We start from the raw sequence: 22,368 nt of genomic DNA, 5'->3' as shown, positions 1-22,368 counted from the left end.
ATTGCCCCTGATGCTGATCCACTAGGATCTGCTTGCTCTGTCTGGCTTCTAAAAAAAAAAAAAAAAAATCACCCCTCTTAAAGAGCATGTAGAAAACTAGAAAAAAAATTCAAGATCAGTGGTCAGTTACTGTATAGAATATGACTGAATATTCCACACCAGCAGAATTAAAAAAGAGTTCTTGGAAGCAGAGAGCATATTTTATGTATCCAATTGATTACCATTCACTAAATATCTCTTACTTTGCCAGGAAAGCAGTATGCTAGCAATAGCACAAAATAAAACAGATTGCTGTGAGCTGTAGCCATGTCTACCCCTCCCCCTGCACCCCCTCCCCCCCCCCCCCCCGCCCCTTCCCCTCTGTTCTGCTTTCTTTCTCTATTTTTTTCCTAGCTGCTTTTGGGTTCAATTTTTGCAGGTTTCCATTTCCAACCATTCTGAAGCATCTTCCAGGAGTTGTCTCTATTCACAAAGGACAGGCTTAATGTCACAAACTTAGACTAAAATAAATCACCATCATAAGCAAGCAGAAGCTAGGTAGTAACTTTTTATCCAATCGCTAGTACGCAAATGCATAGCAACAGACAGGAATGTCTTATGTATGACCTCCGTGAGCACTGTTAACATCATACTGGGTATTGTCCTTGCACTGACCTTCACAGGATTCTCCACCTGGGGAAAACATCCCGTTGTCGTGGTAGCCGTCTCTGCACTCGCAGTGGTACCATCCAGGCAGGTTTATGCAGTTAGCACGGCTGTCACACTGGACAAAGCCATCCGAGCATTCATCAATGTCTGTTTGACAAAGAAAGCAGAAATGAGATTTGTTTTAATATCTATCTGTTCATTTTTCTACTCTTTTGTGTGGAGCTTGAACTCAGGACCTCGGCATTGTCCCTGGCCTTGTTTGCTCAAGGCTAGCACTCTACTATTTGAACCACAGCCCCACTTGTAGCTTTTGTGGTAATGTATTGGAGATAAGAGTCTTCTGTGCATTCTTACCCAGAGTGGCTTTAAAGCAGGATCTTCAGATCTCAGTCTCGTGAGTAGCTAGGATTATAGTTATGAGGTGCTGGCACCTGGCTCATCCTATCATTTTAACAGTATTTCTGAACTATGAATGTATTTTCCTCTATGGTTCCTTTGCCTAAGAGGCATCTGCCAGTAATTCCTACTGACAAAATAATTTGCAGTGGCCAAATCAGCGAACCACTGACTCCTGACTCACAGCTCTGGAGATCGCTTGTATTTCCTGAGGTCTCTTAGGCTCTGTGGAACAGCCTTTGCATATTCTGGGGCATCCCTAACTGACCAATCTCCAGTTATAAGTGAGTTCAGAGCCTTGTGCTCCTTTCATCTTTGTGTGGTCTTCTCTCCCAACCCAAGCGATGCAGAAAATTGATCGTGTCATTTCTTAAATGCATGCACAAAAGGAAAACAGGCGGAAGGATTGGGTTGGAAGGAGGCCATGAAGGGGTATTTAGAGTCTCTCATTTTAGAAAAAAAAAATGACCTGAGGACAGGTCATTCAGAAGTAACTAAATAGTAAAGAACTCTCTCCTCTGAAGCAAGCATTCACAGGTATAATTGGCTGTCAGTTTAGTCTTTTTTCTGCCTTAATTGAAAGGTTACCTTGTATTTCAGCTGTTACTTTTCAGTTTTACTTGCTTGTTTACTTGAGGGTTTTTTTCCTTTTCTTTTTGGTGCCAGTCCTGGGACTTGAACTCAGAGTCTGGGCACTGTCTTTGAGGTTTTTATTTTATTTAGTCATTTTTCCTCCTAAAGGCTAGCCCTCTACCGCTTGAGCCACAGTACCACTTCTGGCCTTTTGGTGGTTAACTGGAGATAAGACTATCACAGTCTCTCCTACCCAGACTGGCTTCTAACTTTGATCCTCAGCCTCCTGAGTAGCTAGAATTGCAGGGTAAGCCACTAGTGCCCAGTCTTCATTCATTATTTTAGCATTCAATAATTACTGGATATCTGTTAAATGTAAGTCCATCTGAGTGGCAGAGATTTTTAAAAAGATGCACTTCTGTATTCACTAGATTTATCATCTATTTCAACTGTTCCTTGTTTGGGGAAATCAAATTTATAAAAAATTTAATTTACTATCATATTGAACAATGTTTTCCAACATGGGACATACTTTATTTCACAATTGCTTCTTTCTTTCTCCCAGACCCAAAGTTGACAGTGTGCCTCTCCACACAGTTTACCTAAGGTTTGAGGCCAGATGATCTGAGATGATTGATCATTGTTAAAACTATGAGATGATCATAGCTTTGAACAGTTTTAGAGATGATCAATTCGAAAACTGTAACAACTATAAATCTATCCTTCCTCCTCACGTCTACACATCTCTTTCTATTGTACTGTGTAATAAGGTAGAGTGGTGTTTGAAGGTATTTCACACACAGATCCTTGCCTGAATTGACATGTTGGTGGATAGAGGATATTCACTGGAGAATACTGAAGTACCATCTTGTTTCATTATTCTCCTGTCCTGCTCATTTTAATCTGTTTATGCAAACTTTTCTGTTTAGGTTAGAATAGGCAAAAGGGGAAAGCGTGCTTGAGTTTCCAAAGTGTGTACTTCATACCAGAAGACTCTAATTAAAGCCAAAGATCAAATAAAATAAGCAGCCTTTTCTATCATCTATTTGATATCATACAGGTATTTAGATACTTGGAAAATATTTAATAAAGGAGTATAGTCTCACCTACGTAATAGTAATGTATCCATGAATAATAAAAATATGAAATTCTTCAAAATATCTATTCCTAAAATGAATAACAGTCGATGTTTAACCCTCTTCCATATAATCTGACCCACAATTTATGGATTGAGTATATTCTTTCTATACATGACTGAAGACATTAGCACAAGTTATAATATATAAATACACACATGTTCACTTCAACTGTGGACACATTTGCCTTACACATTTTGTAATAAAAGAAAACAGTGAAAGAAAATCAGATAATTTGTTTCTTGAGTTCTTTCTTGAGGTAAGTTAAAACCTGATTTTATAAGATACAATTGAATTAGATACATAGCAAAAAAAGCAAAACTAAGGGACAAAAATATTATTGTTTTATTTCTTGTAAGAACTATCATGTTGGTACAAATTATTATTCAAACTGAATAAAGATATCTAAAAATGTAACTCTAGGTTGCATAAGCTTATAAGACTTAGTCCTGCCCAGCAGACTTTAATTTTGTTCTATGCTGTAGATGCAGTAAATAGAAAAGTCAAACTAAGTGTTATACAAAAAAAAAAAAAAAAAAAAATTACAAGCCAAGCGCCGGTGGCTCACAGCTGTAATCCTAGCTACTCAGGAGGCTGAGATCTGAGGATTTCGGTTCAAAGCCAGCGTGGGCAAGGGAAGCCCATGAAACTCTTATCTCCAATAAACCACCAGAAAACCAGAAGTGGTGCTGTGGCTCAAGTGCTAGAGCGCTGGCCTTGAGCTGAAGAGCTGAGGGACAGTGCCCAGGCCCACAGTTCAAGACCCAACACCAATGGGAAAAAAATTACTATTTCATTATACATTCAGTCTTAGAAAGGAACTTGTTCCTTAACTCCTTAGGAACACTTAAAACTTCCTCAGTATCTACACTTAGAACAATCAGCTAGTAATGATAATAAAATAGTGTCCCAAAGCACAGAGAAAATCTAAAACCTTTTCAGCCACTGTTCATGAGTAACAGTCATACTCTAGGGATCCAAATCAATTATAGATTTTCTAATAGCACAGATTTTGAACTAGTCATTTAAAAAAAGCAAAAAAATAAAAGCCTGAGAAAGATAGATTATTTGATTTTTTTTTTTTTTTAAGCTGGAAGTAGAGCTGTGACTTAAGTGGTAGAGTGCTAGCCTTGAGACACAAGCTCAAATATAGTGCCCAGGCCCTGAGTTCAAGCTCAAGGACAAAAATATAACAAAACAGGGGCTAGGAAGGTGGCTAAGTGGTAGAGTGCTTGCCTTGCCTGTCTGAGGCCCTGGGTTCGATTCCTCAGCACCACATAAGCAAAAGGAAAAAAGCCAGAAGTGGCGCTGTGGCTCAAGTGGTAGAGTGCTAACCTTGAGCTGAAGAGCTGAGGGACAGTGCCCAGACCCAGAGTTCAGGCCCCACGACTGGACCCCCCCAAAAAATATATAACAAAACAAAAAGCTAATGATTAGTTCTCTTTGGTGGCACAAGGCAGGACTCTCTAAAATGTGATAGATCGCTGTCTTTAGGTGGCTTTTGCCATCAGCATTAAAGAGTCATTTTACTAAAAAACTTAAATGTAGACATAGAACGAGCCACTTGATTAACAGATGCTCTCTCATAATGTAGTAAGGGTTATTTCTAATCTAACAATACCACTAAGAATAATATAAATGTGCAATTATTTAGATCTTTTCCTAAAATGGACCCCAGTCAGTCTTTAATTCTCTTCCTTATAAAGTATGAGAAAATTGATCGTTAGCTACTCATATTGTGTACATTAAAAAAGAAAAGAAATCCAATTCATTTTTGGATAAACACACTATTTTTAGAGGCAAAGCCATTGTCTTTCACACTGTTTATTTATTGTTAATAAAAATGTGACATCATTTCTCGTGAAGAAAATGAACTTGTTCTATTTATACCACCATCCCATGCACTGCTAGTTAAATTATATTGATAAACAGCAGGCAATTAGAGATCCTCAAAACAATTAATCAATGCTTGATTACTCACATGTGGGCTATTTGCTTTCTAGATTATCTCCAGTATTTTTTTTTAATCACAAGGTCATTTCCCTCTGTCATTTGTGGTGTTTCTGGGAGTCTATTTTCAACATTTTATGTGGGAATCCTCAAGGAACATAAACTTATCTGAGAATCGAATTAGCTTTAAGAGCTTTGCCTGATCTGGATATAAAATCCTGCCTAAAATTTCACTTAAGACTGATTTTCTCATATAAGTTGTTTGAAAATACAATATGACAGCATCATGTGAATAAATGTTAGAAACTGTAAAATCTTCTACTGAAGTTGTGAGGTAACGAATGTGGTGAATACTGTTTACATTGTAGTTCATAATTAGGAAGTTTAGGACTGTTAGTAGAAGGGTGGGTGAATTAGTGATAATAGTCTAGGTGAAAATGGAGCCGGGTAAATGGAGGGGATAGGTGGGGTTGGGTGAGATAGAAGAGAAGGATGAAAGGTGACACACTGATCAAGATACATTGTACTTGGGCTGGGAAGGTGGCTCAGTGGTAGAGTGCTTGCCTTGCATGCCTGAGGTCCTGGGTTCGATTCCCCAGCACCACATAAGCAAAAAGAAAAAAAAATCCGGAAGCGGCGCTGTGGTTCAAGTGGTAGAGTGCTAGCCTTGAGCTGAAGAGCTGAGGGACAGCACCTAGGCCCTGAATTCAGCCCCCACGACCGGACTCCCCCCCCCCCCAAAAAAGATACATTGTACTTACAAAGTGACATGTTGGGTTGAAACACCTTTGTACAACTAAAGATAAATGATAGAAAGATTCAAAGATAAATATGCGTGGACACAACTACTTCGCCATAGCTTAGTCGTCACCACCATCTCATGAAGCATTTTTATTCTTGGGTTGTAGACAAGGAAATAGTCACAGCAAAGTCCTATAGTAGATCAGGTCTCCAAAGTTCATACCTGGACCCCACATACAAAAATGTCTCAGAGGGGCTGGGAAGGTGGCTCAGTGGTAGAGCGCTTGCCTTGCATGCCTGAGGCCCTGGGTTCGATTCACCAGCACCACACAAGCAAAAAGAAAAAAGCCGGAAGTGGCGCTGTGGCTCAAGTGGTAGAGCGCTAGCCTTGAGCTGAAGAGCTGAGGGACAGCGCCCAAGCTCAGAGTTCAGACCCCACTACCGGACCACCCCCCCAAAAAATGTCTCAGAAATGAATGAGACAAAGACACACATCTAAATATCGAAGTGAAAATTCCCATATTAGAGAGAAAAAAATAAATAATTTAAGTCTATTTCAGAAAGAAAGAGGTTGCCTATATAAAGATAATATCTTCTCATTTCTTACTTGTACAACTATAAAATTGAAGGTTCTAATCATGATAGTTCACCATAGATGGTGAAGCAAAGATCCAAACCCACCGTTTTATGTTAGCATAGCTGTCAAATTCCTATGCATACAAATAGAGACATTTTAAAAGGCTACTCCTTAAGTGTATGTCCCAAGCACTAGCTTAAATTTTACTGATCATGTATTCAAAAGTAAAATAAAGTATAAATATATAATATAAAGTAAAATAATAAGTCAAGATAAAGACCTAGGGATGGGCACTGGTGGCTCACACCTGTACTCCTAGCTGCTCAGGAGGCTGAGAGCTGAGGATTGTGGTTAAAAGTCAGCCCTGGTAGAGAAGTCCATCAGACTCATCTCCAACTGACCACCAGAAAACTGGAAGTGGTGCTATGACTCAAAGTGGTAGAGCACTAGCCTTGAGCAAAAAAGTCCAGGGACAGTGCCCAAGCCCTGTTTAAGCCTCACCACTGAAATTAAAAAAAAAAAAAAAGAGTAAAGACCTATTAATAGGTCAAATTCTCCTTTTGGAAATGGAATTATATAGCCCATCTTTTCAAAATTGTATTTTGCTTTGAATAGATACATTTATTTGTTATTTGTTATTAATTTGTTATTAATTGAAGGTATTAGGTAAAAGGCAACTGTAGAAGATACTTTCAATATATTCTCTAATAAGAACTAAATGTCTAATATACATAAGAAAGTCAATAGCAAGAAAACAACCCAAATAAGGTGAAAGGTGTAAACAGACAATTTGTCAAGAGGACATAAAAACTGCCAAGAAGTAGATGTATAAGTGTTTCCTGTTAGTAATCATCTGAGAATTTCAAACCAAACCTACAGTGAGATACCACCTCACTCCTGTTAGAATGATAATCAAAAGACAAACGGCTGGGCACTTGTGGCTCATGCCTATAATCCTAGCTACTCAGGAGGCTGAGATCTGAGAATCAAAGTTTGAAGCCAGCCCTGCTTTAAAAAAAAAAGGCAAATTATAATAGGTGTTGGAGGAGGTAGATAAAAGGCAACTTTAAATATCTCTGGTAGGAATGTAAATTACTACTGCCATTATACAAAACATTATAAAGATTCCTCAAAAAAAAAAAAAAAAGAAAGAAAGAAAGAAAAAGAAACAACTATGCTCCAGCAACCTTCCAACTGGGAACATATCTTAAAGAATACAGAATCAAAGTGGGTATCTGTATTCCCATATTTATTACAAAACTACTCACAATAGTTAAATTGTGGGGTAAGCCTATGTGTCCATCAGTAGACAGATGTATAAAGAAAATAGGGGACTGGGAAGGTGGCTCAGCGGTAGAGTGCTTGCTTTGCATGCATGAGGCCCTGGGTTCGATTCCTCAGCACCACATAAGCAAAAAGAAAAAAGCCGGAAGTGGTGCTATGGCTCAAGTGGTAGAGCGCTAGCCTTGAACTGAAGAGCTGAGGGACAGCGCCCAGGCCCAGAGTTCAGGCCCCATATCTGGACCCAAAAAGTAAGTAAGTAAATAAATAAAAGAAAATGGGGCATGCATACACATAGGAAAAACCATTCAGCCATGGAAAAGAATGAAGGCCTGTCCTCTGTAACTACAGTACATGGATCAACCTGGAAAGTAAATTCACACAGCAGCTTTGCATGTCTGAATTTTGATTATGACTCATCAAAAGAGGCCAGCCATAATGTCTTTCTCTCCAGCCTCAGAGCTGTGCACAGAGTTTCCCATTTTGGATTTTTAGACTGAGGCACAATCTCAACCCTATTTATAATTTAAAAGGCTGTTTAATAGAAATAGATCACAGAACAAAAGTTCCCAGAGGCTAGGAGAGCAAGGGTCTTAAAGGGTTTTAAAGAGGTTGGATAATGTATACAAAACCACAGTTAAAGAAGAGGGAAAATCTCAAGGGATGCATTGTGCAATAATATAAAGACTCTCGATGATGGGAATGTATTTTGTTCTTGAAAGATGCTAAGACATTGGACAAAAATGATCAGCTGTGATGTAAGTGATCATCTAGATGGAGCCATTTAAAATGTATGTGTAACACAGCAATATTTATTGTGTATATAATAAATACATGGAAGCTTATCTGTAAACTAGAAACCAATAAATTTACAGAGAAAAAGAAAACAGGGTCCAGGGAGTCACGCAGAACAAAGCATGGGAGAGAAGGGTAGAGACTTAATTCATCCCTCCACCGACCACTGAACACCTGGGGCCACTGGAAGCTGAGAGGCGGAAGGCAGTTGATTCCTTGAGCCTCAGGGAAGCATAGCTCTGCTGCCTTTAATTCTGGACGTTTGGCCTCCAGAACTGTGAGATAATGAACTCTGAGTTTTTTTCAGCTACTCACTTGTGGTACATTGCTACAGCAAAAAAAAATATTATACTAGCTCATTTACATTCGCATCTCAGATCTCTCTCTCTCCTCTAGTCTAGACCTGTACATTCATACATGCATTCAATTTTTCCTCAAGATTTCCACTTGATACGGAATTTCTCCCTTTGAAGTCTTTCCTGTCTCAGAAAAGACCATCTCATTACTCAGGTCTACAAGACTAAGATGAATTCTTCATTTCTCTTTTTCACACTCCTTATTATAATCCAGCAAGAATTCTTATTGGGGAGGTCTTCCAACTATATCCAGCATCTAATAATTAGTTCCTATCACACTGGTGACTATCATTCCAGCTCAGGTCACTATCATCTTTCATCTGAGCAAATATAGCATCCTAATTAATCTTCTTGGTTCCATTTCTTTTTCTTGAAGTGCCATATGAGCCAGATGGATGATCCTTTTAAATATATGATTGATAGTGTCATAACTCTGCTCAGATTCTATTTCTCATTCATGGAGACATATAGGATGGACCTACCTTGAATAATAAATCTGCAGGAGATAACATTGGTAACAACTCTAATTCTAAGGCTGTGGACTACATTTCCCAGAAGACCTTTCTCCATGCATGTTAGAATTGAACAATGGGGGAAAAATCCCAAGATTCGCCACTGAAGTAAGGTATAATTCATTATATGTGGGAAATCATAGTGGTTATTGTCAAGGGCTCCTAGGAGTTCTGGCCTCTCAGTTCAATATGTAAGTGTAAAGTGAATTATGAATACTTCAAAAGTTCTTTGGTTGCAACTTCCAACACTTTCTGTCTGCTAACACTTCCTACATCCAGGAAAGATACAATTGGTAGATGACACTTTTTATTTCCCTGATATATACCATGTTATGGCCTGAAAAAGAAATGTTCTGCAAAGTCTCATGTACTGAAGACTTACTCCCAGATGGTGGCGCTATTGAGAGAAAGTTCACAGCTAAATGGACCATTAGGAGGGGAATCTCTTGGAGGAAGTAGGTCCTGGGGGTGTGACTATCATCCATGGAAGCTCTCTGTTCTCTGCTTCCTAGTTGCTAGTTCCTCTGCTCCCACTGCTTCATGACAAACCTAAAGCAACGGAGCCAGACGACCATGGTGAGCTCTGCAACCTGAGGCCAACAGAAATCCTTCCTCCCTCAAGTTGTTTTCTCTGGTATTTTGTGAGAGTGAGGAAAGGCTGGCTAATAGAGGGTCTATCATCCTAATTGAATACAGACTTATCCAAAAGAGACCACACACTACAAGACGTTAGTCAACTGTCAACTATCTGAATAGTGAATGTGTCTCAAAGAGTAAAAGAAAAAGGATCATCAATTAGAAACTTTAAAAACAACAAACTATGTTGGGGCTATGAAATATTATAAGTATTAGCTGTCTCTCTAGACTACTGTTTGCTGTTTATATTGATCCAAGCATTATGGGTTATTTTTTGTGTGTGAATAAGGGTCCTAAAGCATAAACTCAGGGTTTGGGAGCTATCCTAAAGCTGCTTCTGTTTTCCTTCCTTCCTTCCTTCCTTCCTTCCTTCCTTCCTTCCTTCCTTCCTTCCTTCCTTCCTTCCTTCTTTCCTTCCTTCCTTCCTTTCTTCCTTCCTTCCTTCCTCCCTCCCTCCCTCCTTCCCTCCCTCTCTCTCTCTTTCTTTCTTTTTTCTTTTAGCACTTTACAACTTCAGTCACAGCTCCACTTCTGTCATTTTATGATGATAAAAGAGTCTTCCCAAAGCTGGCTTGGAGCCATGATCATCAGGTATCAGCCTCCTGAGTAGCTCACCCATGGCCTGAGCCACAGGTGTCTGGCTATGGATGTGCAAATGTTAGATGTGATGGATAGTGAAAACACAAAATATTTCATTATAGTTACTGAATGCAACTTAATCAACCTCGATGATGAGAAAAGACAGAAGTGGAGAGATGAATGTGACAGAAATTGGTAGTAGGCAGAAGATATAAGATGACAGATGTAATTCAGAAGCAGAAACTGGTGGGTGTCAGTGGCTCCCACCTGTAATTTTAGGTGCTCAGGAGGCTGAGATCTGAGGATTGTGGTTCAAACCCATCTCAGGCAGAAAATTGCACGAGACTTATCTCCCATTAACCATCAAAAAGCTATGACCCAAGTGGTAGAGTGCCAGACTTGAATGAAAAGGTAAAGAACAGTATCCATGCTCTGAATTCAAGCCCCAGGACCAGCACAAATAAAATACATACATACATACATATGAATAAATGAATAAATAAGCAGAATGAATTTTTTTGGGGGGGTCTGGTCATGGGGCCTGAACTCTGGGCCTGGGCGCTGTCCCTCAGCTCTTCAGCTCAAGGCTAGTGCTCTACCACTTGAGCCACAGCGCCACTTCCAGCTTTTTTCATTTTGCTTATGTGGTGCTGAGGAATCGAACCTAGGGCCTCAGGCATGCAAGGCAAGCGCTCTACCACTGAGCCATCTTCCCAGTCCTGAATATTTTTATCTTACATAGCTGGGAATAAAAAACCAAAAATTGTAGTTGATAAAATGAAAAACAAAGCAGAAATATACATATATTGTCAAAAGCTTAAAAGCTAATAATAGAGGAACTGAAACTGAGGTGTCACAATGGAATGAAAAAAGAATGGAAAGGTGCTGGCAAAAAGGACATAAACAACCATCCATCAGAGCCAGTAGGCCTAGGATAATGTTTTAAATAGGCTAATTAACTAAAGCATAGTATAAACATATTACAGAGAATTAGAAGTGCTTCCTCCCAGGAGCTCCTCTACTGGGATTTCATAAGGGAATTAGCCAGAATGCCCCATGGCATCCGGAGTTAAGTCATGAATTAACTTCTTTCCTGTGTATCTGGGTAGGGTGCTGGTTATATGCTATCTTTAGGAGATAAGAAAATAATCTCAAGGGTCATGTTCTGGTTTTGAGTTGAGATGAAGAAATCCTCTTAAAAAAAGGGTTCCAAAGAGGGAAATAGGAAGTAAATTGGAGACTATTGCCTTTGATTCCAGGTTCTTTAACCATATGTTTGTTGTCTTTAAATTATATAAAATACTTTTAGAGCTTCATTGGAATACGATGAGATAGTGATTCATTCGATAGTGACATCTATTCGACCTCACTGATTGGATGAAAGTACTCAGCAGAGGAAGGAGGGTGGAAAAGGATGAGGAAGTATAGAAGAAAAGGAGAGCATATATGGGAAGATCACACAGAATCAGGTGACTTGAGGAGAGGGGTGGGGCTGGGAGACATGGCGAGAATGCTGGGGATGGGGTGACAATTCTGATCAAGGTGAATTGTACCCGTAAACTGACATGTGAGTTGAAACCTTTTTGTGCAGCCACTTAAAGACACAAAAGAAGAATCATTGGAGAAGGAAGTGTCAGAGAAGGAAGAGCTGTCAACGATGCTAAATATATACTTGCCTTGGTATCAACTTATGAATGAATACTTCAGGTTTAACATGGAATTTTAAACTCTCTCTGATAGATGAGCAAGAAGTTGAGGAAAACATTTAATGAAAGAGAACTCTAGAAATTCTCTTTAAAGCTTCGCAAAAATCTTTGTAGTTTCTATACTTTTTACAACATACCCCATGTGTAGACTTTGAATAGTTTTCTTCATTTCACAAATATGTATCGCATATCTACATATAAAAATATCCGATGGACACTGTAACTATATTCCACGATTTAAAGCTTTGTTAGAAATACATGGCATGGGCTGGGAAGGTGGCTCAGTGGTAGAGCGCTTGCCTTGCATGCATGAGGCCCTGGGTTCGATTCCTCAGCACCACATTAGCAGGAAAAAAAAGCCAGAAGTGGCGCTGTGGCTCAAGTGGTAGAGTGCTAAGCTTGAGCTGAAGAGCTGAGGGACAGCTCCCAGGCCCAGAGTTCAGGCCCCATGACCGGACCCCCCCCCCCCAAAAAAAGAAAGAAAGTAGGTGTCATGAAGCCAAGAGACAAGAAAAGATGTGAATTCAGAAAGGAGACATCACCTTAGATCTGAAACTCTAATCACTAAAACATGGGTGAGGAGACATTTTCAGCCCCATTCTACAAATGCTGGAAGCTTACTTAAAATACTTATTCATTTGTCACATTGTGATCAAGGGCTGCTTTTAAATGAGGCTTTTAACATACTCAGTGATGTGATAGTTAGGGCCCCTACAATAACAATAAGACCGGCCTTAATCAGGGTCAAAAACAGAAAAAGCTTAACTCCTCTGCTTCTCAGAGCTACTTTCTAATAGACAGGATTAGAGTCTCTACTTGATCTACTTCAAGATTAGGAGCAGAAATAAGCTGATTTTTTTCCCCTCTATCTAGTAGGAATAAGAGGGCTAGCGTGTACTGTGTAATAAGAGACTGTAAGGTTTCTAATTATTAATATAGAACTGCAAAGAGGCTTGTGCATTTCATGTGTTCATTTACTGGGTTATTCAGAAAAACAAGCTTTGAATGGCATGCTGGGAATGGTAAGATGACAGCCCAAATAGCTATTCTGTATTTATTTGCAAACTAACTGACAAACCTGTATCAGGAGAAATACTGCTTTGAGTGGAACGGGTTCAGGAATGTCAATAAACAAAGAAATGCAACACTACACTTTCCATATATCTGAATAAGAAGTTGTCGACAAGAGCTTTTGAGTGAGACCTAACCATGAAATGTACTGATGAATGGCTTCTATTGGCTTTGATCAGTGTCATATGCCTGACAGACTGCCTACTTTCAGACCATTTTATTATAGCAACCACTTCAATCTCTGCTAAGACACCCATTAACTTGATACAGGTTTTTCAGCAAGTAAGAAAACATCACATCTCTCCCACATAGATAATTGAAGAGAAAAAAAAAATCACCAAAAAGAAAGCAGTCGAACAAACCAGTAACTCCTTCCAATTATAATTAAGTGAAACAGTCTATGGGTTTCTTAAAGACAGACTTGTTCTCTCGTGGTGCTCTAAACTTCTTCACTACACACACACTTGATGGCACCTGTCTGATCCTGTCAATATCAGGCCATTTAATCAAACGTTTTCCAGACTAATTATATTTTTGTGTTCAGTTTAACAACCTATTTCCTCATGATCAATTAGATCAGCCGTACAATCCCATTTCATCTCTAAGGCAACCCCAAATGTTAGATCAAAGGGTTTCTTCAATCTTACAGTGTTTGATCTCAGAAATGCAGACTAATTCTGTACTTGGGTAACATCTTGAAAGAAAAAAAATTTCTTCTTTCACATCTTTGTGATTCTATGATATAATGAAAGGGATAGGAGAGGGTAGGTAGCAGGTGGCAGTCTGCATGTTGACTGATAGGCAGTTTACCTATTCTTTTCATCTAGTTTTCATATATCGTCTACACACACACACACACACACACACACACACACACACACACACCATGTCTTTTCCCTCATTTTAGGTTTATATAGTGGAAGAAAAAAATGGAGTGACCCAAAGGAAAAACAGCTTCTACCTAAACAGAGCTGCCAGGAGCTTCTTGTTTTCATGTGACAGAACATGTGTTTGTCAGGAATTTCCCCAGCTACTGCTTAGAGGCAAGTTCTAAAGAGGACTGGTAAGAAACTTGTGTTTCTAGAGCTTCAGAGCATTAGTCAATAGTAGGGATATTCTGAAGTCTGATTTTGTGTGTGTGTGTGTGTGTGTGAGTGACAGAGAGTCAGAGACAGAGACAGAGAGGCAGAGAGAGACAGACAGAGAAAGAGAGACAGAGACAGACAGAGAAAACCAGGGTTTGAACTCAGGGCCTCACAGTCTCATATGGCTTTCTTGCTTATGGCTAACAGTCTACCACTTGAGCCATGTCTCCAGTTACAGCTTTTTGCTGGTCAATTGAAGATGGAATCTTACAGATTTTTCTCCGGAGCTGGCTTTGAATCTCAATCCTCCAGGTCTCAGCTTCCTAGGAGTAGCTAGGTTTACAGATGTGAGCCAAACTGTTCAACTTGGAAGTCTAGTTTTATCTCTACTTCCTTAAGTACAAAGCTGTTAAGGCACAGGAAAGGATCTAAATGTACAGAGTGGGGTAGTAATTAAAATAAATTATGACATAATGTATAAAATGGAATGCTGTGTACTTAAAATGTTGTTTTTGAAAATTCTTAATGCCATGGAAAAATGCTTGTGATAACTAGCATGCAAGAGAGAAGAATTCTTATTATGAATAGATATTATTCCAGTATGGAAATAAGAATTTTATGCATGAATAAGATTAACAGTTATCTCCAATCAGTAATATTACGGATGATTATATCTTATTTCGTACATTTTTTCTTCATGTCATAAATTTTCCAAAATTAAATATACATTGCCTTTATCATTTTAAAGCATTTCCACAAAAGGCATTAGACTTCATGAATGGAAACAGAACGAATTGGTGAAGTTGTTCACATGTCGCTCTTACATACATTAATACCTCAGGAGATAGCCAAGGTCATCGTGTCTCATCTCCCACGGTATCCCTCTTACACAGCCTGTGCTCCAAGATCTGAACAGACTCTCTGTTCCCTGCACTCAAGCGCTCCTGCTTTATGAAATACATATTTCCTGCAGTTTTACCCCTCAACACCATAGTTTTTGAGGCTTTTCACAAGTCTAACTTCCCCAGGATGCCGTCCCAAGTTCTCCCGCTGTACTCACTGTATGTGCTGATTGCCCTTTCGTCTTATGAAAACCAGCCTGATTCCTGTGCTACTCAATATTGAGACCCTCAGCTATGGGGGCACAGAAGGCTTCGATATGTATGTCTTGAATTCTGAAAGATTTGTCCCCAGTGAACAAAATCGAGTTGTGAGTGGGATACATGAGGATTCATCTGTGGAATACTCAATGCAATTGCAATAAGATATTTTAAAGATAAGAAATATTATGAATATACTAGGTGTCTTTTTCATAAATAGCTTTTATTTGTTTATAGTGATGCAAGCATTATGGATTTTTGAATATTAGATGCAATGTACGGTGAAAGCATGAAGTATTTCACTGTGGTTAGAACTTTACAGTCAACCTGATGATGTAAGAGACAGAGATGATTGTGACAGAAGTTGGAGAAGACATGGAATGGGAAGTAGAATTAAGAAGTAGAACTGGCCAGACACTGGTAGCTCACACCTCTAATCCTAGCTATTTGAGGTTGAGATGTGAGGACTGTGGTTCAAAGCTAGCATGGGTGGAAAAGTTCATGATACACTTACCTCCAATCAACAAGCAAAAATCTGGAAGTAGAGGTGTGTCTCAAGTGGTAGTGCCTAGCCTTGAATGAGAAAGCTAAAGTAATCCGTTCCTGAATTCAAGGCCCAGTAGTAGCGTAACAACAAGAAAGAAAGAAGGGAGGGAGGGAGGGAGGGAGGGAGGAAGGAAGGGAGGAAGGAAGGAAGGAAGGAAGGAAGGAAGGAAGGAAGGAAGGAAGGAAGGAAGGAAGGAAGGAAGGAAGGAAGGCAGGCAGGCAGGCAGGCAGGCGGGCAGCCACACATGCAGGGAGGGAGTGAGCAGAGGGAGAATAATCATCAAAGAGAAAAATATCAGAAATGTAGGCATAGATTAGTCTAGTTGTACTTGTACACACACACACACACACACACACACACACACACACACAGTGGGGTGGGGGTTAGTGGCTCACAGACCTTGCCACGTGCTGATTAATACTAGTTCTACTATTTTTACTTAACTGATACCTTACATTTTCCTAACAATGAACTGTTTTGAAAATTAAATATGGCACTTCAAAGACAAATCATAAATATTAAATTGTTCTACCATCTAATTGCGAATTTTAAAAAACCTGAAAATAGCTACGGTGCACAGCTATAAAATTAAGCACTCTATACTTCTCACTTCCTAGGAAAGATGACTGAGAGAGAATATTCGCATAGATTCTGGCGTCCCCTTACACCATGGAGATGCCTCAGGTCTAGCTTTCCACCATGGTGTCTGTCTCCTGTCTGGGCCTGGAGTGAAATCTAGGCAGAAAACAAACAAACGATGTCTACCTCTCTGGCTATACTATATATGTCATACTCACATACTCAATTTCTTGTTATGTTGAAGAAAATGGCATCAAAGTATTGCTAATAAGGTACTAAATTCCTGGAAAGTACACTTACTGTACATTCACTGTGGCCGTGATGGTTGACAGAATTTTTTCTTTCCTTCTTTGTGGGACAATGCTAAACTACTTATGTTTCAGATGGTGGAATACAAGTGGCTGGGACTTTCTGGAAGCTTCCTCAACCCTCATTCTTCCCCTTCTGGGAGCCGCAGGCAGTTAACTTCATAGGAAGGGGAAGTGTTGCTGAAAGTTAAGGATTTGAGCCTTACACTTTTCACAAATCAAAAACAACTATCCCAGACAGCTACCTTAAACAAACAAAAAAAATTCCACTTCTGCTGGGTCCAGATGGCTCATGGCTTTAATCCTAGCCACTCAGGAGGTCGAGATCTGAGATCTAAGCAAAAGTTTTGAATGCTCACAATAGGAAGTTCATCCTCCAATTCAACCTATCAGCATCACACTGAAAAAATAAAATTATTCTGGACACACCAGCTGGAAGGAACCAGGGAAATATACATCAATCATCCTTAGGTATATTTTGAGAGATGTTTGTCTCAGGAAAAAAAAACAAAAAACAAAAAAAAAAAACCTCTTCTTGGTCAGAATCACATTACCAAGACTTACGTATTATTATTTTTGTTGTTGTTGATGATGGCTGTGGGGCTTGAACTCAGGGCCTGAGCGCTGTCCCTCAGGTCTTCAGCTCAAGGTGAGCATTCTATCACTTGAGCCACAGTGCCATTTCTAGTTTTCTGGTAGTTAATTGGAGATAACAGTCTCATGGATTTTCCTGCCCCGGCTGGCCTTGAACTGTGATCCTCAGATCTCAGCCTCCTGAGTAGCTAGGACTACAGGTGTGAGCCATTGGTTTCTGGCTTAGATAATATTCTTTTTTTTTTTTTTTTTTTTGTCGGTCATGGGGCTTGAACTCTGGGCTTGGGCGCTGTCCCTCAGCTCTTTGGCTCAAGGCGAGCGCTCTACCGCTTGAGCCACAACGCCACTTCCAAGATAATATTCTTATATAGTCTGACAGATGGCTAGGATACAAAGTTATATAATTTTGGGGGAATGCCAGTAGTAGGCCTTGAACCTAGGGACTTGGTGTTGTACCTTAGCCTTTTGCTCAAGACTGACATTCTACACTTAAAACCATAGCTCTGTTTCCAAATTTTGGTGGTTAATTGGAGCTAAGAGTTTCATGGACTTTCCTAACCAGGATCTCAGAGTTCAGCCTCCTGAGTAGTTAGGATGTGAGCCACTGGCATTCAAGGACAAAATTATACAGTTTTCAAAAATCATCTTTAGATCATTTAGTTACTTGCTACTTAATCTAGGTGATTTGATTCCTACATGCAATATGGTGACATTTCATATGTAATTACTGAATTTTTTCCTAAAGATTAACATTGCCAATAAAGGTTAGCTGGTGCCGGGTGTGGTCACATCCAACTGTGATCCTTGGTAAGGTGAGGGCAGGAGGAAGCAGAGCTGGAAAGTGGTGTGTTTAGGGCCATCCTCAGCTAAAGGCCAGCTCCGGCTTCACAGTGAGATCCTAGCTCCAAAACAATACAAAGTCTGGGATGCAGCTCAATGGGAGAGCATTTTGCTTAACACAAGTGAGGATCTGTGTTCAATCCCCAGCAACTGAAAGACAGCAAAGTTAATTGGTCACTGGACTACTTTTACCTGCCCCTCCATTCTTTACTATGATGAAACGAATGAATGATTCCCCATTCTAAGTCTATCATTTTTAAAGATGATCCTAAAATTAAAAGTCTTATAGTCATCACCTAGAAAGGCTTTTAGGCCTTAAAAGTACTAAAAGCTTCCACATATTTTTCTCAAATTATTTTTTTTCTAACTAGCCCAAACATTCTCTCCACTCAGATTAAACATACTTCTTGAATTTCAGAGAAAACTTCAATTATAGGTTCCTGGCAATAAAGATAACTATTCTGAAATCATATGTGTCAGTTTCTTTTTTTCCTGATAGAGGTAAAAAGACTTGTAGCAATATTACTATTCCTACCAGATTTCTTCATATTATACAGAATTCTCCACAAAGAAGGTCTTTGCAAAATGATTTTTGGTACTTGATGTTAAAGCTATGTGATAGCTAGTGAGATCTATAGAAAGCCCATGGACTGGGAGAAGATCTTCACTAGCCATACAACAGACAAGGGCCTCATATCTAAAATATATTTAGAACTCAAAAAATTAAATCCCCAACAACATATCCTCAAAGAAACAACCGCCCCATTAATAAGTAGGCTAAAGACTTAAAGAGAGACTTCTCTGAAAAAGAAATAAGAGTGGCCAATAGACACATGAGGAAATGCTCAACTTCTCTAGCCATAAAAGAAATGCAAATCAAAACAACATTGAGATTCCATATCAGCCCAATTAGAATGACTATAATCAGGAAATTTAATAACAACAGATGCTAGAGGGGATGTGGACAGAAGGGAACCCTACTGCATTGTTGGTAGGAATGTAAACTTGTTCAACCACTCTGGAAAGAAGTATGGAGGTTCCTTAAAAGACTACACATAAGCCAGGCACCAGTGACTCACGTCTGTAATCCTAGCTACTCAGGAGGCTGAGATCTGAGGATCTCGGTTGAGAGCCACCTGGGCAGGAAAATCCGTGAGACTGTTATCTCCAATTAACCACCAGAAAACTGGAAGTGGCATTGTGGCTCAAGTGGTAGAGCGCTCGCCTTGAGCAATCCCACTTCAGGGCATTTACCCAAATGATCACAAACAAGGACATACTAAAGCTACCAGCACAATTATGTTTATCTCAGCATTATTCACCATAGCTAAGATATGAAACCAACCTAGATGCCCCTCAGTGGATGAATGGATCAAGAAAATGTGACACACACACACACACACACACACACACACAATGGAATTCTATGCCTCCATCAGAAAGAATGACACCGCCCAGTTGTTAGGAAATGGAAAGACTTGGAAAAAAATCATATTAAGTGAAGTAAGCCAGACCCAAAAAAACATAGGTCCCATGGTTTCCCTCATTTGCAATAATTAGTATATACATCTAGGATAATTTTATCAGATGAGCAGAAAAGCTCAAAAACTCTACATATGACTATATAAGATGATGCTAAGTGAAATGAACCCCAAGATATGGACACAAGAGATCTTTCTTTGTTGTTGTAGTTTTTAATGTACTACGTGATTTTTTTGTTTCCTTTATATGTTCTTCCCCCTATGGTATATCCACCCTGGTGTCACTGTACTTGATTTTGGAACCCTGCATCTTGTATATACATTTGTCTAATCTGGGGAGGGGAAGGGGAATAACAAAACGCTGAAACAAGGACACAGGATGACCCATTGCAACAATGGTAACCACAATACAGTATATTGGAAATGAACTTTACAGCTATGGTGGGGGAAAGAGTGAGGACGGTGGGGGAGGAAGGGATAATGGGAGAACAAGGGATGTACTCATTGCCTTACTCGTGCGACTGTAACCCCTCTGTACAGCATCTTCACAATAAAATGAAATTTAAAAAAATTTAAAAAGCTATGTGAAAACATGGAAAAATGAAAATGCAGTTACTGTGTTTACATTCTGAGACAACTATCCTCAAATCCCATATTAATAACATTCTTTCTCCCTTCCCCCTCTCTCAGTGTCTTCAAGTTACTGCTGTGACTTTCAAGTTTTATTCTGCCATAGGCCAAGAATCCCCATTGTACCATAAAATATAACCTATTATTTGGGATTCTCCTCTCTGAGATTTTATTTAATCAGTTCCCATTATCTATTTTATTTATCTCCCCCATTTCAATTGGGCCGTGGAGAATTGGCTAAAGGTGAACATTTCCTATAAATGAGTTTCTTCACCTCTATCTCCCAGGTTGATTCATGATATAACATAACCCCTTGACCTCTGAGAAGGCAGCTATCTAACACAATAACCCTGCTGATTTTAGATTGTTATTTAACCTCACAACCACAGTCAGGAAACCTTATTAAATATACCTCCAAATTTCTACCTCAGGAAATATATAAAATTCATCTCTGTCTTCTGAAAATCTGAAGCATTAAAACAGTGACCTTTTTCAACTGTGCATATTACATTAGATTTAAAAATTCAAATACATCAGGAGGCATACATTGTGATTTCTTATAAATAAGCAGCCTAGTTTTAAAAGTAAATAATATGACCATCAAGGACAAACAATGCAGACATGGAGACTAGAGCTGAAGTCATGCAAACTAAAGAGCCATTTTCCTTACATACGCTATTTTACATAGACAGCAGACACACAACACACATACACACACACACACACACACACACACACAAATGCACACACACAGCTGTTTTCTTCTGGAATGAAACACTGGGCATCTTGGCTAATTTATATATGCAAGTTCTACTCAAAATATTTTATGAATTAACCAGCTCTAATGTGACACAGCACTCACAAAACAGGATGCCCCTCAGATTGCAAATAGAATAGACAAAGATCATAGTGGGTATAAATCACATGCAAAGTAGGAAAGCAACGCAGTGTACCCTGTATGAGTCTACTGAAATAAAATTCTAAGAATTTTGTACTAACACCGTTTCTATCGCATGCTGTTCAGAATGAGGAGCTGGAGGAAGGTACATTACCAGTAATAATAATAGCACTAACCGAACTTAGCAGGTAGGTCTTGGGAAAACTCTCCTCAGAGTTTTTAACCTTGAAAGCCAAGGTTAAATGGGGGCCAGTGGTAGCTAAGTCAGACTGATTGGGGTCAGGTAGAGGGGTGATGGACAACCTATTTGGAACTTGGTAAATCTAGTTGTGAAAAGTAGTTTTGTGAGGACTAGAAGGCCAGCACCAGCCTATTATTAATCTCTTTGCCCTCCAAACACTCATCATTCTGGCTCATCCTGTTCTCCTGGGCCTGATTTATTTGCCTTCGAGCTTCTTTTGTGTGTGTCTGATCATCTCCAACTCCCTCAACCTCATGTTCTTAGAGTGGGGAACATTTCTCACAAACCACTGATCCATCACATGATTGACAACAAAAACTGAGCAAAAGGGCTGGGCATGGTAGCATGTGCCTGTCATCCTAAAATGTGGAGAAGCACAGATGAGGGGATCACTGTCCAGGCTGGCCCAAGCTAAAGCAAGACTCTATCTTTAAAAGAGCCATCATAAAAAGAGCTAATGCCTGCATATGTTCACATCCGAGTACAACCAACAAAACAAAACAAACACAACAACCAGTTAAACAGACGTATGTAACCAATGTCAGTGAGCTTTCCTGAGGCTCATTAGCCCTGTTAGCTAGATGCCAGTGCCATCCATTTCAAAGACGGCTGCAAAAAGAATCTCTTGCCTACTCTACCTAAGTGAAAAATAGACCTCAGAATTACAGAATTGAATTACAACCAAATCTAAGCCTTGATAAGACTGAGCCTCACTTTATTCAGAGTTGTAGGGACCAGGGTAGCAGGAGACCAAGAAATGTGAATGCCGTCATCCCATCGGAAGGTTTGTTGGGCCTGCCCGCTGTGTGATCCCACATGAGGGAGATGTTTAAGCAGACCTCCGTCTAAGCAGGAGACAAATCCTACAGCAAATCTGCCCAGGGGTGGGAAACATAATATTTATCTTTCAACATGTACTTTGCTTGCTATGCCAGTGGGGGACTGATTTAAGGATGTCTGGCTACCAGACACGGGGGAGCTGAGGAGACTCAGCTGTTAAGGCTCTCGGCTTTAGGCGCACACATATCCAAAGGGCTTTCTGTCTCCAGGTCCGATCTGTTGAGCACAGCAGTGGAGGGAGCATCAATCTGGGTTATTGATAAGTTAC

General features: G+C 39.6%; 1 protein-coding gene across 5 annotated transcripts in view; it reads right to left on the bottom strand.

Moving 5' to 3' along the window:
* Positions 1-22,368, bottom strand: part of Nell2 (neural EGFL like 2) — a 340,654-nt gene that overhangs the window by 22,130 nt on the left and 296,156 nt on the right. For all 5 annotated transcript variants that reach the window (XM_042677765.1, XM_042677763.1, XM_042677762.1 and 2 more), the window contains one exon: positions 655-795. In XM_042677765.1, the coding sequence (XP_042533699.1) occupies positions 655-795 (141 nt within the window). The remainder of the gene's footprint in view (positions 1-654; positions 796-22,368) is intronic.

Source organism: Dipodomys spectabilis, unplaced genomic scaffold (genome assembly GCF_019054845.1).
Source record: "Dipodomys spectabilis isolate Male_0828 unplaced genomic scaffold, ASM1905484v1 ptg000039l, whole genome shotgun sequence".
Classification (NCBI taxonomy): domain Eukaryota; kingdom Metazoa; phylum Chordata; class Mammalia; order Rodentia; family Heteromyidae; genus Dipodomys; species Dipodomys spectabilis.
This window is presented reverse-complemented; position numbering and strand designations above follow the sequence as displayed.